The sequence below is a fragment of the Protomyctophum parallelum genome (assembly GCF_964188405.1).
Source record: "Protomyctophum parallelum genome assembly, chromosome: 2".
Classification (NCBI taxonomy): domain Eukaryota; kingdom Metazoa; phylum Chordata; class Actinopteri; order Myctophiformes; family Myctophidae; genus Protomyctophum; species Protomyctophum parallelum.
Genome location: NC_139699.1, coordinates 22555128 through 22571297, shown reverse-complemented (window position 1 = coordinate 22571297; position 16170 = coordinate 22555128). Strand labels below are relative to the sequence as shown.

Here is a 16170-nt window from a genome sequence, read left to right as displayed (position 1 = left end):
GGGTCCCCAGCCAAAAACGTTGAGAACCCTCAACGCCTCGCCTACTCTAGAACCCCTCCCCCTGCTGCAGTCACACATAAACCTGGAAACATGTTACTCTAGAACACCTCCCAGTCACACATTAACCTGGAAACATGTTACTCTAGAACACCTCCCAGTCACACATAAACCTGGAAACATGTTACTCTAGAACACCTCCCAGTCACACATTAACCTGGAAACATGTTACTCTAGAACACCTCCCAGTCACACATTAACCTGGAAACATGTTACTCTAGAACACCTCTCCCTTCTGCAGTCACACATTAACCTGGAAACATGTTACTCTAGAACACCTCCCAGTCACACATTAACCTGGAAACATGTTACTCTAGAACACCTCCCCCTTCTGCAGTCACACGTTAACCTGGAAACATGTTACTCTAGAACACCTACCAGTCACACATGCTGATAATGGTATCTGCCTCGCATTCGGTACAGAGTGACGTAGAGGGCTCGCTGTGACTGGCCAGTCACTGTGATTGACAGCCTACACCTAAACCTAACCCTAACCCTAACCTCAGTAAAACTATACCTAAACCTAACCCTAACCTCAGTAAAACTATACCTAAACCTAACCCTAACCTCAGTAAAACTATACCTAAACCTAACCTCAGTAAAGTATACCTAAACCTAACCTCAGTAAAACTAACGCAGTGGCTGGGGGGCGTTTCCAAGAACCCGAAAGCGAGGCAGATACCTTATTAGCGTCACACATAAACCTGGAAACATGTTACTCTAGAACACCTCCCAGTCACACATAAACCTGGAAACATGTTACTCTAGAACACCTCCCAGTCACACATAAACCTGGAAACATGTTACTCTAGAACACCTCCCAGTCACACATAAACCTGGAAACATGTTACTCTATAGAACACCTCCCAGTCACACATAAACCTGGAAACATGTTACTCTAGAACACCTCCCCCTGCTGCAATCACACATACATCGCTCCGGTTCAGTCTCTATCCATTTAATACCCTCCCAGAGGTCCTTGAGAGAGTTCCAGGGGGTCCCCAGCTAAAATGATGTTTCATGATAACTAGTTTTTATGTATGTGATGTATTGCCATGCTTTTTGTTCTTGCTTAATGTAAATCGCTCTGGATTAAGAGCGTCTGCAAAATGCCTAAATTGTAAATTGCACGGTGAGCGGTCGGACCCGAGGTCACTCCCTGACAGAACAGACTCCACAGTGAGCAGTCGGACCCGAGGTGGAATTCAAAAGGCGGGTTGTCAGGGAGCCGACCAGCAATGACGGGAGGCCTTCATTTCCTGAAGCTAGCGGCTTCCACCAGCTGGCAGGAAGTAGGAAAGAGGGGGAACGCAGTCAGCGACGCACACAATGCTGTGGATAGAGAAAGGCTGCCTTTCCTTTGTCAGCCTGTGTGTGCGTGGGTGCGTGCAGTGTGACTGTGTCTTCTGCTCTGCATTTAAAACAGACATCACTGAGGGGGTCTACACACAGTCACACACACAGTCTCACACACACACACACACACGCTTTGTCATGCGGTGCGCCGTCATGTGGTTAAGAATGATGCATGCCACATCAAATGCATCTGTGTGTGTGCATGTGCGAGTGTGTGTGATAGTGTGTGATAGTGTGTGTGTGTGTGTGTGTGTGTGTGTGTGTGCATGTGTGTGCCAGAGAGAGTGCCGTTCTTTCCCTGTCCAATTACGTACTCCTGCCACCAGTCAGATAATAACAGGGGTGTAATCAGGTTGGTTTACACAGTGCTCTAACGCTCCGTTGGCACAACGGACACACTGTCCAGTAACGGGACAGGACTGATGCTTTCAAAGAGAGAGGTGTGTGTGTGTGTGTGTGTGTGTGTGTGTGTGTGTGTGTGTGTGTGTGTGTGTGTGTATGAATGTGTGTGAATGAAATGCACAATCTATGTAAAGGTGTATGAGTGAATGAGTGAATGTAATGCACAATCTATGTAAAGCGCCTTGGATAAAAGCACTATAAAAATGCACCATTTACCCTTTATGTGTGTGCATGTGGTGTGCACGCACGCACACGCATGCATTTGTTTGCGTGTCAAAAGTTACTCCTATACCAATCAGTGACGTCTCTATTGGGGCCCAGAATATCACCTGATTTCAACCAACATAAATTCTGGATGAATCAGAGAGAGTCCGATCGAGGCCAGATCAACTTTGTCCTGGAAATGATGTAAAGATCATCCCCATATGGGCTGTGAAATGGAAACGAATGGACCCGTCAGGGTACATTTGGTTCAGAGAGACATAGAGAGACACACAGAGAGAGAGAGAGAGAGAGAGAGAGAGAGAGAGAGAGAGAGACAGAGAGACAGAGAGAGAGACAGAGAGAGAGACAGAGAGACAGAGAGTGACAGAGAGACAGAGAGAGACAGAGAGAGACAGAGAGAGACAGAGAGAGACAAAGAGAGAGACAGAGAGAGAGACAGAGAGACAGAGAGTGACAGAGAGACAGAGAGAGACAGAGAGAGACAAAGAGATGAAAATAGAGAAGAGTCCCCTCGGTCAGCTGGTCCTGACGCTTAACAAACCATCAGCCAACAATAACCAGCCTCAGGACAGCGACATCATTCCACAACAAATCCGAACCAACCAAATGATTAATCAACAGAAACAAAAATACGAAAACTATTGGCTTGAAACAACAAAAACCCAAAGTAAACTTAATTGCTATCTGGCCCTAAATAGACAATACACCGTGGCAGAATATTTGAGCACGGTGACTGATAACAAAGTCAGAAAAACCTTAACAATGTACAGACTCAGCGAGCACAGCCCAGAGAGGACAGGCTGTGTCCTCACAGCCCAGAGAGGACAGGCTGTGTCCTCACTGCCCAGAGAGGACAGGCTGTGTCCTCACTGCCCAGAGAGGACAGGCTGTGTCCTCACAGCCCAGAGAGGACAGGCTGTGTCCTCACTGCCCAGAGAGGACAGGCTGCTGCCCAGAGAGGACAGGCTGTGTCCTCACTGCCCAGAGAGGACAGGCTGTGTCCTCACTGCCCAGAGAGGACAGGCTGTGTCCTCACTGCCCAGAGAGGACAGGCTGTGTCCTCACTGCCCAGAGAGGACAGGCTGTGTCCTCACAGCCCAGAGAGGACAGGCTGTGTCCTCACTGCCCAGAGAGGACAGGCTGTGTCCTCACCGCCCAGAGAGGACAGGCTGTGTCCTCACCGCCCAGAGAGGACAGGCTGTGTCCTCACCGCCCAGAGAGGACAGGCTGTGTCCTCACTGCCCAGAGAGGACAGGCTGTGTCCTCACCGCCCAGAGAGGACAGGCTGTGTCCTCACTGCCCAGAGAGGACAGGCTGTGTCCTCACTGCCCAGAGTGAGGACACAAACAAGACATGTTTTTCCATGTCTTGTTTATATTATTTGTTCCGATTCTGAATATGTATAATTTATTATTTTGTTTCATACACTGTATATAATGCTTTGGCAATATAAGAATGCTTGTCATGCCAATAAAGTATATTTGAATTGAATTGAGAGAGAGAGAGAGAGAGGGACAGAGAGAGAGAGAGAGAGAGACAGAGAGACAGAGAGAGAGACAGAGAGAGAGAGAGAGAGAGAGAGAGTGAGAGTGTGTGAGTGTGTGTGTGTGTGTGTGTGTGTGTGTGTGTGTGTGTGTGTGTGTGTGTGTGTGTGTGTGAGAGAGAGAGAGACATCGCCCCATGCAGCGAGCACGCATTTACTGCACGTCGATCGATATCCTAATGCATGTCCCTTCTTTCATAATTCATGATAATAATCTCGTGGGAGGAGGTCTGGGAGCTCAGCGGATGTGTGTGTGTGTGTGTGTGCGCGAGCGAGAGTGTGTGTGTGTGTGTGTGTGTGTGTGTGTGTGTGTGTGTGTGTGTGTGTGTGTGTGTGTGTGTGTGTGTCAGCCACTCTGCTCTGTTCGGAGTGCAGAGGAAGGGCCGGTAATGTGTGTGAGGTCATGTTGTTGACGCTGCAGTTCAACGAACAAAAACAAGGCTAAACACAAGCACGTACGAACATGTTCATCAATGGAACGACATCCAGGTAGGAATTATCAAGCATTCGAATACAGCCAATCCTGTAGCGCACATTTGGTCTGAGCTCTGATGAATCTCAAGCAGCTCAGTGGCCTTGTGGTTAGAGTGTCCGCCCTGGGACTTGGAGGTCGGGATTTGATCCCCGGGCCGGGTCATACCAAAGACTGTAAAACAAACCAGTGACTACAACATGATGTAAGTTACCATCGTGATGACTACAAACCAGTGACTACAACATAAACCAGTGACTACAACATGACGTAAGCTATCATCCGCTCCTGACTGGATCATGAACCCCAAACGGTACACGTCTGGGTTGTCTTCACCACGCCATCACACCGAGCCATACGCTCAGCTGAAGGCCTGGGAATGACTCGTTTAGAACGACATCTGCAACATCACAGAGGATTCATCATCGTTCACATCGCTCACGAGGGGAGTTACAAATTTGGATTAATTAGTCTGAGTGCGTTAAACTACTGCGGGAGGAGGAAGCACCCCCTCGTTTCTGGACGCCTTTCGGAGAAGCGCGGGCTTCCTTCCACCCCGCAGAGGATGACACGTGCAGCCAGCGAGCACAGCTGTCTGCCGGGAGCACTCAGCCAGAACCACACTGCACCACATGGAAGAGGGGACGCATGGCGTGTGTGTGTGGTGTGTGTGGTGTGTGCACGTGCGCGCGTGCGTGCATGTGTGAGTGCGTGCGTGCGTGCGTGCGTGTGGTGTGCACGTGCGAGAGACCTAGAATGTGCCAGTGGGGGTCATTTATCTTTAACACATTATCTCTTGCGAGCGAATGAAATGAAAGCCAGACGACACAGTGAAACACATGATGTTTGTGTCTGTGACAGACAGAGACTCAGGGGGCAGACAAAGGAGAAACATGCTGTTGGTGGTAATGGTTACAGTGCCAACTAGGGATGGCTGTAATGGTTACAGTGCTGGTGGTTGTAATGGTTAACAGTGCTAGGGGTGGCTGTAATGGTTACAGTGCTAACTAGGCGTGGTTGTAATAGTTAAAGTGCTAACTAGGGGTGGTTGTAATGGTTACAGTGCTAACTAGAGGTGGTTTTAATGGTTACAGTTTTAACTAGAACTGCACTCTGTCGAGTGCCTACTTGCTTGTTGCACACAAGTGCGCAAGCAGAGCGTGCAAGTACTGTAGAGTAGACCGCTACAACCTTTCAAATATCAGCCTCTCTGTGAAAGAACGTTTGCAATATTTAATTATTAGGTTTAGCTATTTGCTACGTACCTGAGTTACATTTTCGTTGGTGTTATTTTTCTCTATTTTCATGTTGATTTTAAACAAAATGATTTCTGATTTAAATTCACTAAGTTCATTAAACTTCATTATTATTTCTTAATTCAATCAAATAATCCTCAGACTCACCCAACATTTTGGCAACAATATAATGTTGACAACTTACCCATTGTTCTTGATCTTTCATAAATACATCTTGTATTTAAAAAAATATTTTTAATCCAGATTTTCAATTCACATTTGGAATTACACGAAAAACAAAAGTAGTCTTATTCCCCAATCGAACAACCGAACAACAAGTTCTACATATACCTTTAGAGGAATCTTCCAATTTGAACTCAACAATCGTCCCAAAATAACTATATAATATATTTGTCTAATTTCCATTGTTTATATTAAAGAAAGGTCTTTTAAGTCTGTTGGTTCCTCAATATCGTCTTTTAATATCCTTTCCTTCTCTTTCAAACCATGATCTTAATTAATTTACTCATGGTATATTAATATCTCTATATATTATAGTGTTTGCATTACTATTCAACTGCCTCTCTCTAACATAACATTTTAAAACTAAAATAGGGAAAGAGGAAATAGTATCCATTTCAGTGAAATGTCCCCAAGCTTTAAATGTTATTTTTGTATTCGATGAATATCTACTAATCGTAATTCTCTTTTTTTACGTGTTCCATTATATGTAACATCTTCTATTTCTGAGAAATTAATGCAAACTCCCAATACATCTATAATATCCTTTTCATTTAAAGATTCTATATCAGGAATCTTTATAGAAATGAAAAAGTTTTTGCTGAATATCTAACTTTTCTGTTCTTGTACCTCTTCGATCTCTCTATAACCTCTCTAAGATCTTCTTGAATTTCCCAGTGAACACGTGTTTGGGAATATTAAGATCTGGAATCTTCCTTTTCTTTCTGTCTCTTTCACCAACAATTCCTTGCTCTTGTTCCCGAGTTTACCTTCGGTTTGGTGGAACACTAGAGCTCTCTCAGTAGATTTAGCAATCCCTTTCGTCTCTCCTGGCTAAAGATTTATTTTGTCCTGGCGCAACGCAATAGACTTTTTCTTCTGTAACAAGATGATCTCTCTGTAACTTCTATTCTACAGATATATTCCTTATAGGGGAAAACCTTCTAGTGGTAAACTAGGGCTGGTTGTAATGGTTACAGTGCAAGGGGTGGTTGTAATGGTTATGGTGCTAACTAGGGCTGGTTGTAATGGTTACAGTGCAAGGGGTGGTTGTAATGGTTACGGTGCTAACTAGGGCTGGTTGTAAAGGTTACAGGGCTGACTAGGGCTGGTTGTAAAGGTTACAGTGCTGACTAGGGCTGGTTGTAATGGTTACAGTGCAAGGGGTGGTTGTAATGGTTACGGTGCTAACTAGGGCTGGTTGTAAAGGTTACAGTGCTGACTAGGGCTGGTTGTAATGGTTACAGTGCAAGGGGTGGTTGTAATGGTTACGGTGCAAGGGGTGGTTGTAATGGTTACAGTGCAAGGGCTGGTTGTAATGGTTACAGTGCAAGGGGTGGTTGTAATGGTTACGGTGCAAGGGGTGGTTGTAATGGTTACAGTGCAAGGGGTGGTTGTAATGGTTACGGTGCAAGGGCTGGTTGTAATGGTTACAGTGCAAGGGGTGGTTGTAATGGTTACGGTGCAAGGGGTGGTTGTAATGGTTACAGTGCAAGGGCTGGTTGTAATGGTTACAGTGCAAGGGGTGGTTGTAATGGTTACGGTGCAAGGGGTGGTTGTAATGGTTACAGTGCAAGGGGTGGTTGTAATGGTTACAGTGCAAGGGGTGGTTGTAATGGTTACAGTGCAAGGGCTGGTTGTAATGGTTACAGTGCAAGGGGTGGTTGTAATGGTTACGGTGCAAGGGGTGGTTGTAATGGTTACAGTGCAAGGGGTGGTTGTAATGGTTACAGTGCAAGGGGTGGTTGTAATGGTTACGGTGCTAACTAGGGCTGGTTGTAATGGTTACAGTGCAAGGGGTGGTTGTAATGGTTACGGTGCTAACTAGGGCTGGTTGTAAAGGTTACAGTGCTGACTAGGGCTGGTTGTAATGGTTACAGTGCAAGGGGTGGTTGTAATGGTTACAGTGTCTTACAGTGTGTAATGGTTAGACACAGGACTGAGAGGGGTTTGTCTCTCTGCTGCTCGACCCGTCTGAAGGGACACCCTTCCTGGGTACCAGATGGGACGTGTGACCCTCTCCTATCTCTGACCCTTCCTGGGTACCAGATGGGACGAGTGACACCCTCCTATCTCTGGTCCACATAGATCACCCCCATCAACCTGGGGATTCTAACCAGCAACCTTCCATTATACAAATACTGTCCCCAGATGACAGTGAAGTGACAATTTAAGACCTCAGAAACAACAGAAAAAAAAAAAAAAAAAGACTATTACTGCATCAAAAGTGACACTTGGTGGTGACAAAATGCTACTTCTGTGCAAACGCACACACACACACACACACACACACACACACACACACACACACACACACACACACACACACACACACACACACACACACACACACACACACACACACACACACACACACACACACACACGTAAAACAATATGGGAAAGAGGCAAAGATTGTGAAAAGAGCCGATATATTTTCACAATATACACAATATATCCGTGTAACCGAAAATGTAATACACTCAACTCCTACCATTCCAAGGGCTTACCAGGGTTGGGGGGGTCCCCAATTCAAATGAGTTTATTCTGGGGGGTCCTCAGCTCAAATGTGATTATTTTGGGGTGGGTCACGGCCTGAAAAGGTTCAGAATCTCTGCTCTAGAAGAGTGACACCAGCGGGTGCCTCCTCCTCCTCCTCCTCCAACTCCTCCTCCTCCTCCAACTCCTCCCCTTTCCCCTCCTCCTCCTCCTCTTCCCCCTCCTCCTCAGATGAAGGGTGTGATATTGTAAGTATTGTTGTATTGTTCTTTCTGCTTTGGCAATGTAAACGTATGTTTTCTCATGCCAATAAAGCCCTTTGAATTGAAATTGATATTGGCGACTCACCCAGGGCGTTTCCTGAAGGCACCTGGTGGTGTAATAATGGAGACTCACCCAGGGCGTTTCCTGAAGGCACCTGGTGGTGTAATAATGGAGACTCACCCAGGGCGTTCCCTGAAGGCACCTGGTGGTGTAATAATGGAGACTCACCCAGGACGTTCCCTGAAGGCACCTGGTGGTGTAATAATGGAGACTCACCCAGGGCGTTCCCTGAAGGCACCTGGTGGTGTAATAATGGAGACTCACCCAGGACGTTCCCTGAAGGCACCTGGTGGTGTAATAATGGAGACTCACCCAGGACGTTCCCTGAAGGCACCTGGTGGTGTAATAATGGAGACTCACCCAGGACGTTCCCTGAAGGCACCTGGTGGTGTAATAATGGAGACTCACCCAGGGCGTTCCCTGAAGGCACCTGGTGGTGTAATAATGGAGACTCACCCAGGGCGTTCCCTGAAGGCACCTGGTGGTGTAATAATGGAGACTCACCCAGGGCGTTCCCTGAAGGCACCTGGTGGTGTAATAATGGAGACTCACCCAGGACGTTCCCTGAAGGCACCTGGTGGTGTAATAATGGAGACTCACCCAGGACGTTCCCTGAAGGCACCTGGTGGTGTAATAATGGAGACTCACCCAGGACGTTCCCTGAAGGCACCTGGTCCAGGTCCTCCAGCTCCTTGCCCATCAGCAGGTACAGGCTGTCCAGAGTGCAGACGGACAGGTGAGGCACAGAGGGCAGGGCGCCGGAGGCAACACAGCCCTCTGGAAGCTGAGCCATGAGAGAAAAGAGAACAAAAACAGATTAGCCACATAACCCATTTAAAAAATGTCTTCTAAATCAAGACAGATTTACCCCCAGAATTATTCTGTATTTGGCCGCCGACCCCCATCTGAAAATATGTAGTTCCAGGGACCCCCGCACCCACCAGAAGCAAAGATTAGAGTTAAAAACATTTGCTTTGAAAGAATATATATTCAAAGAGTGTAGGCCACAAGCCACGCTATGAGCTTGTAGATCTGCTATTTTTCAATATAGCTAAAGTATTACATAATCCTTAAAAACACCAAAAGGAGTTCCCGTCTTGAACGGATTAAACCAGTGCTTTTCAACCCTTTTTCATCATTTATTTATTTATTATTATTATTATTATGCATTTGAGCCACGGGACACTGTGAGTATTAGCCTCCTAAGTCCAGAAGTTGAATGGATATGATTTCCATTCTGTGTTGATGTTGGTACTATTAGGAGAGATAACAGGCAAACGTTGATCAAAAATGACAATTATTCTACATTTTCTAATTGTGTGGGCTTCTTGTCAATAATAATTGACCAGAATAGTGACGCTGGGGTTCAAGTGGTTAAAATGGCATGGGTGGCCTGGGCCAGCGGTCCAGGCACCTTGGCCGGTAGTCTAAGTCTGGCAGTGTGCCGCGGGTTCGACTCCCGCCCCGATCCCGACGGTCTTTACTGCATGACACCTACAGCCTACTGTCTGCCCTTCTAAAACATATAAAATAAAGGCGGAAGCCTGCACAAAAAAAATGGCAAGGGTGAAGTTATTTTCTATCTCTTGTAACGTACTGTTATTCTCAAGTTTTCCTTGTGACACATACTGCATCTTAGCGGGAAAGATGTACATATTTATGGGCCGTAATATGACACAAATGTAAGGTTTTATTGTAAGTAACAATGTAATTCAGGCCTTGATTAAAGCATTATTTACAAACCGTTTGAGAACCTCGGTTCTGTGCACTGTGTGCACAGATATGTCAATTAGGTTTTTTTGTTGGAGGATGACGACAGCAGTGGAAGTGAAATCTTTTGAAAATGATTTGGCCTCGTTATTACGCTGCCTTCCAACGCATCAGCAGAGAGATGATTGGAAATTGTACTAGAAAATGATTGTAGCACTTAGGCAGCGATTCTAAAATAGCACTATAATAAAGAATGGGTGGCCACGTTGAAAAGACATTGGTAGGGCAAACCCACGCACGCACAAGCCGATTATTGCATGTGTTGGGTCTGCTTTCTACTGTGTGTGTGCGTGCGTGCATGTGTGTGTGTGTCGCAGCGTGACACGTTGCGAGCTTGTAGATCTGCTGTTTTCAGCTAGTGTCATTGCGACGGCATCAAGGCCCACCAAAATAAATTTTAGTCGACTAAATCAACTGTAGATTTAGTCGACTAAAATTGTATGATATGACTAAAACTAGACTAATGGCACTTTCACAGCGGACATGTTTGGTTCGTTTAAAACGAACCATGGTCCGCTTACCCCTTTGGTTCGGCTGGTGTGAACGTGCATCCGAACTCTGGTGCGGATCAAATATACGAACCAAGGTCCGCCAAAAAGGCCGAGCTCGGTCCGCTTCCAAACAAACCAAGGTGCGGTTCGTTGAATCATTACTGGTGTGAACGCATTCAGACTTTATAGATTATTTAATAATTAGTTCTAAAAGCATGTCTTTTTTACGGGGATCACTATTGATATGACAGCTGTCAGCTGACCACTACACCCGCATCCTAGAGGCGCAGCGCAAATGTAATGGCAGCGTACAAGTTTCACATGCGCAAAAATAACAGATGTACAAGTTATCGACACGGATTAATTTTAAGCTTGCGCCACCACGCAAAGTTATGACGAAGTCTACATCATGAATGCATGTGATGCATGCAACGTGTGTGTGTGTGTGTGTGTGTGTGTGTGTGTGTGTCATGCGCACACATATGCCTACATCATATGAGCCAATAGAGCGTCACAGTCCCGCCCCCTACCAGGGCCCAGGAAATGATTCCCGTTCATTTTCCTCAGACATTTCAAAAAGTATTTATTTAAACACATTTTAAGCGTCGTACAAGGCCAACTCCAGTTGTGAGAAATCATGACAACAAACACAATTGTTGGGGCAGAACAAATAATTAGAAAGAAGAAAAAGAACGGCAGGTTACAACACTTTTTTGGTTGTTTTTCTTCTTTGTAATTATTAGTTTGGTCCAAAATATTGTGTTTGTTGTCATGATTTGTCACAACTCGAGTTGGCTTTGTACGACGCTTAAAATGTCTTTAAATAAATACTTTTTGAAATGTCTATGATGAAAATGCATTGGGAATTACAGTATTTCCTGGGCCTGGCGTCATCATGAAAGGGGGCTCCCTGCACTCAGATGTGTCTCCCAAAGAATAGGATTATGAATATGTTGGCGGTGCCGTTTTCATTTCTTCAAGTTTTTGCAACCTGCACTATACAATATATCACCATATTATGTTCTATAGCAGGGGTCTATTCCAGGGGGTCCCCAGCTAAATGATAGTTAGGAACCAAATGGACCCTTATGGGACTGTAACTCAGAGAGTGTACAAATTTAAAATGGAACCACACACTCAAGAGTTAAATTAACATTGATTTTACAATATACATTGGGGGTCCCAGAGTTCCATTTAAATAAGGGATCGTATATATTGGTATATATTTCAAATAGGGGTCCGCGGGCTAATTAGTGTCAGGCCCCGGGCGGATCATATTTGGACCCCAGGACATATACTGTTTGTTTACCATGCTGAGGCCCCGGGCGGGGTCATATTTGGGCCCCAGGACAAACACCTTCTGTCCTCTCTTCACCACTCCGCTGTAGACTCGGGCGAACGCCACAAACGTCTCCTTGTCCTCGTCCTCCGCGTCCATGCCCGGCCTAGGCTCTCTGACCGCCACAGTGTCCATCTGAGACGAGACCGGCTCTCTGACCGCCACAGTGTCCACCTGAGACGAGACCGGCTCTCCACCTGGACGGAGACAGAGAGAGAGAGAGACATGGACTCAGTCACAGTAGCCAAAAGGTCTACAAACCAACATTTCGATGGGTGTTTGCAACAGGACGGGAGACAGGTTGTCCTTACCCTCGCATAGCCAGCCTTCATTTGCCTTTGCAATGCATATTGCCCCAGGCAGATTAAATATGGCCCCTCTCAATGCAGATTGCCCCAGGCAGATTAAATATGGCCCCTCTCAATGCATATTGCCCCAGGCAGATTAAATATGGCCCCTCTCAATGCATATTGCCCCAGGCAGATTAAATATGGCCCCTCTCAATGCATATTGCCCCAGGCAGATTAAATATGGTCCTTCTCAACGCTTATTGCCCCAGGCAGATTAAATATGGCCCCTCTCAACGCATATTGCCCCAGGCAGATTAAATATGGCCCCTCTCAACGCATATTGCCCCAGGCAGATTAAATCTGGCCCATCTCAATGCATATTGCCCCAGGCAGATTAAATATGGCCCCTCTCAATGCAGATTAAGTCTGGCCCCTCTCAATGCAGATTAAGTCTGGCCCCTCTCAATGCAGATTAAGTCTGGCCCCTCTCAATGCAGATTAAGTCTGGCCCCTCTCAATGCAGATTAAGTCTGGCCCCTCTCAATGCAGATTAAGTCTGGCCCCTCTCAATGCAGATTAAGTCTGGCCCCTCTCAATGCAGATTAAGTCTGGCCCCTCTCAATGCAGATTAAGTCTGGCCCCTCTCAATGCAGATTAAGTCTGGCCCCTCTCAATGCAGATTAAGTCTGGCCCCTCTCAATGCAGATTAAGTATGGCCCCTCTCAATGCAGATTAAGTCTGGCCCCTCTCAATGCAGATTAAGTCTGGCCCCTCTCAATGCAGATTAAGTCTGGCCCCTCTCAATGCAGATTAAGTCTGGCCCCTCTCAATGCAGATTAAGTATGGCCCCTCTCAATGCAGATTAAGTCTGGCCCCTCTCAATGCAGATTAAGTCTGGCCCCTCTCAAAGCAGATTAAGTATGGCCCCTCTCAATGCAGATTAAGTTTTGCCCATCTCAATTGTGACAAATATCCACGCAGTGATATTACCGCTAGTATCGCTATAGAGCGCCGCAGTCCCGCCCCCTTTCATGACGACGCCAGGCCCAGGAAATAGTTTCCAATGCATTTTTCCCATAGACATTTCAAAACGTATTTATTTAAAGACCTTATAAGCGTCGTACAAAGCCAACTCTTGTCGTGACAAATCATGACAACAAACACAATATTTTGGACCAAACAATTATTTGTTCAGCCCGAAAAATTGTGTTTGTCACTACAAGAGTTGGCTTTGTCCGCGGCGTAAACGTCTTTAAATAAATACTTTCTGAAAAGTCTATGAGGAAAATGAACGGGGATTTATTTTCCGGGTCTCTCGAGGGGGCGGGACTGCGACGCTCTATACGCGAGGCTTGGTTGTCTTACTTCCTGACTGGGCGGGTTCTCCTTGGCTTTCTGCTTGCTGATTGGCTGTCATCCTGTCAGCGTGCCTCTGTCTGGCCAGCTCCCTGCGCTGGGCTATCTCCTCCTGGGTCAGCGGCCTGGGGGGGAGGGGAGGTCACAAAGGTCAGCGGCCTGGGGGGGAGGAAGGTCAAAGGTCAGCGACCTGGGGGGGGGGGGTGGGGGGGAAGGTCAGCGGACTGGAGGGGAGGAAGGTCAAAGTTCAGCAGCCTGGGGAGGGGAAAGTCAAAGGTCAGCAGTGTGGGGGAGGAAGGTCAAAGGTCAGCGGCCTGGGGGGAGGAAGGTCAAAGGTCAGCTGCCTGGGGGGTGTACAAAAACAACACTGCGCCAGTCGCTACAAGTTGGAATAAAAGATGGATACACCAAAGAAACTATTCCAAGAAGAAAAGTGTCGGAATGAGGCGCGGCATCAAGGCTTTCATAGGGTAGGCCCTGAAATCATGATGCCTTTGATCGCAGAGAATTATTTTGCGTTAACACTGAATCCGGTTTGAGGGTTCCTGCCTAGTAGGGATGTGAATAATTATCGATTAATCCATTAATTAGGATGGCCATAAGGAGGTTAACTATTACCATCCCTATTCCTGTCTGATGACTACAAACCAGTGACCTACAACATGACGTAAGTTACCATCCGCTCCCGCCCGGATCATAAAAGCCGAAAATGACAAGCCTCCCAAACCCAGGCTATTGGATAAAAGATCACCCTTTCGTGTAACATGGCTTAACCCATTTCGACCGAGACCAGATTCTACAAATGTCTTCTAAATCATGATCAGCGATCTGAAAATATGTTGGTCCAGGGACAAGATTTGACTTAAAAACGTTTGCTCTGAAAGAATATATATTCAAAGATTTGTCACATTTTCACTATTTTTCAATAGCTAAAAGTATAACAGAATGCTTTAAACACCAAAAGGGCTTCCCGTACAGAATGTCTTAATTACTCACACAGGAGAGCGAGAGCGGTAAAGTGGAACCGTTCGTAAGGCTGTTATTATGTGGAAATGATTATGTAAGGTCAGAGGTCACATGTCCCGTCAGCTTCCACCACGAGTAACCATTTATAAAATATGGACTCACTTTGAGAAAACACGAGTGCTTTGATAGTTGGCATGGCTTAAATGTGTCGATTACTCCCCAGATACAGTAGGTACCGCTGTGGTGCTAGACTGGGAAAAAAAACACAAAGCAATTACCGCTAAATTACCTCTGGGTACATGCCCTGTGTGTTTGTGCGCATGCGTGCCCACATTGTATACTTCATTCTTCAAAAAGCCCACAATGACTACAGCACTAATGCAGCTGGTCACAGATTCACAATAGCATTGAGTCATGGCATCCAACAGACCACTTAAAACAGCCCATAATTTCTCCCTGACAATAGCCCTGTCTACTCCCCGTGAGTGACTGCTAGACTTGAAAAAAATTCTGGCCTAACCCGACCCGACGTTTTCGGGAACCAGGGCCAAAACAATTATGCTAATTAGTAGAGATGTCCCAATATGGTATCGGATCGGTCCTTATTTGGTCACATTGGGTCATATCGGTATTGGGGGAATATGCCAGTCTAACCACCGATCTGACACAGGGGTACACTATGGCAGTTAAATAAAATGTTGGGGCATGTGGAGTTTGCGTTCGAGTTGCCCAAACTGCAAGTGCACATTTGAGTGAGTTGTCTGCTATAAACAACGATATATATGTTGTATTATTATTAATATTATTCTCTGGTATTCGATATCGGCTAACACAGAAATTGTGGTATCGGGATCTGATCGGAAACTAAAAAAGTTGTATCGGGACATCCCTACTAATTAAATAACTCTCTTCTTTTTTTGGGGAAATGTTCAGGTTTTGGGGCCTAACATCATGCTGATTAGTCAGGCCAATGTGAATGGGATATATTCCTCAGCCTAGTAGGAAAGTCTGTGAAAGATTTCACGTAAATTGCACGCTTTTGCAAGCCAATTAGGATGTAATCTGAAATATTGGACAGATCCGTCTTGAACACATGACTATAGAGATAGTGTGTAACAATTTGCTGTATTTTTGGACAGAATCTGGAGGAGTAATATAAAAAAATGTGTTTTTCAAAAGTCGGCCTCCTGGTGGCACTATAACAGGCCGTTCTGGAAAACAGAACGGTGTGTGTGTGTGTGTGTGTGTGTGCAAAATGTGGCATCGACCGGGTTAACGATGCCTAAGATTAGCTGGTAACAGACGGACGGACGGACGGACGGACGCACACACACACACAATTAGTCAGGCCAGGCCAAGCCTCGGGCTGGCCCTATTAGGGCTGGGCCTTTATTTTCAGGCCCGTTGAGAGCTGTAGTGACATACACCTCCGTTTTGCATAAATTAGATTAAAAATAAATAAATGGGGCGGAATTACACAGGACGACAGGCAGCCCATGGCCTGCGGAACGACTTTGAACACTTCACTGGGCTGCAGTAAAAACCCCTTTATGTATCTCTATTCCAACAAAATCCCACATGGAGAAAACCACAACAAAAGAGACA

At 46.0% G+C, this 16170-nt stretch overlaps 1 protein-coding gene across 1 annotated transcript in view; it reads right to left on the bottom strand.

Moving 5' to 3' along the window:
* The window catches only part of efl1 (elongation factor like GTPase 1), a 103400-nt gene that overhangs the window by 63130 nt on the left and 24100 nt on the right, over positions 1 to 16170 (bottom strand). The window contains exons 13-15 of the mRNA XM_083793255.1: positions 13609 to 13724; positions 11924 to 12150; positions 9002 to 9137 (exon numbers count right to left, since the gene is read on the bottom strand). Coding sequence (XP_083649381.1) covers positions 9002 to 9137; positions 11924 to 12150; positions 13609 to 13724 — 479 coding nt within the window. The remainder of the gene's footprint in view (positions 1 to 9001; positions 9138 to 11923; positions 12151 to 13608; positions 13725 to 16170) is intronic.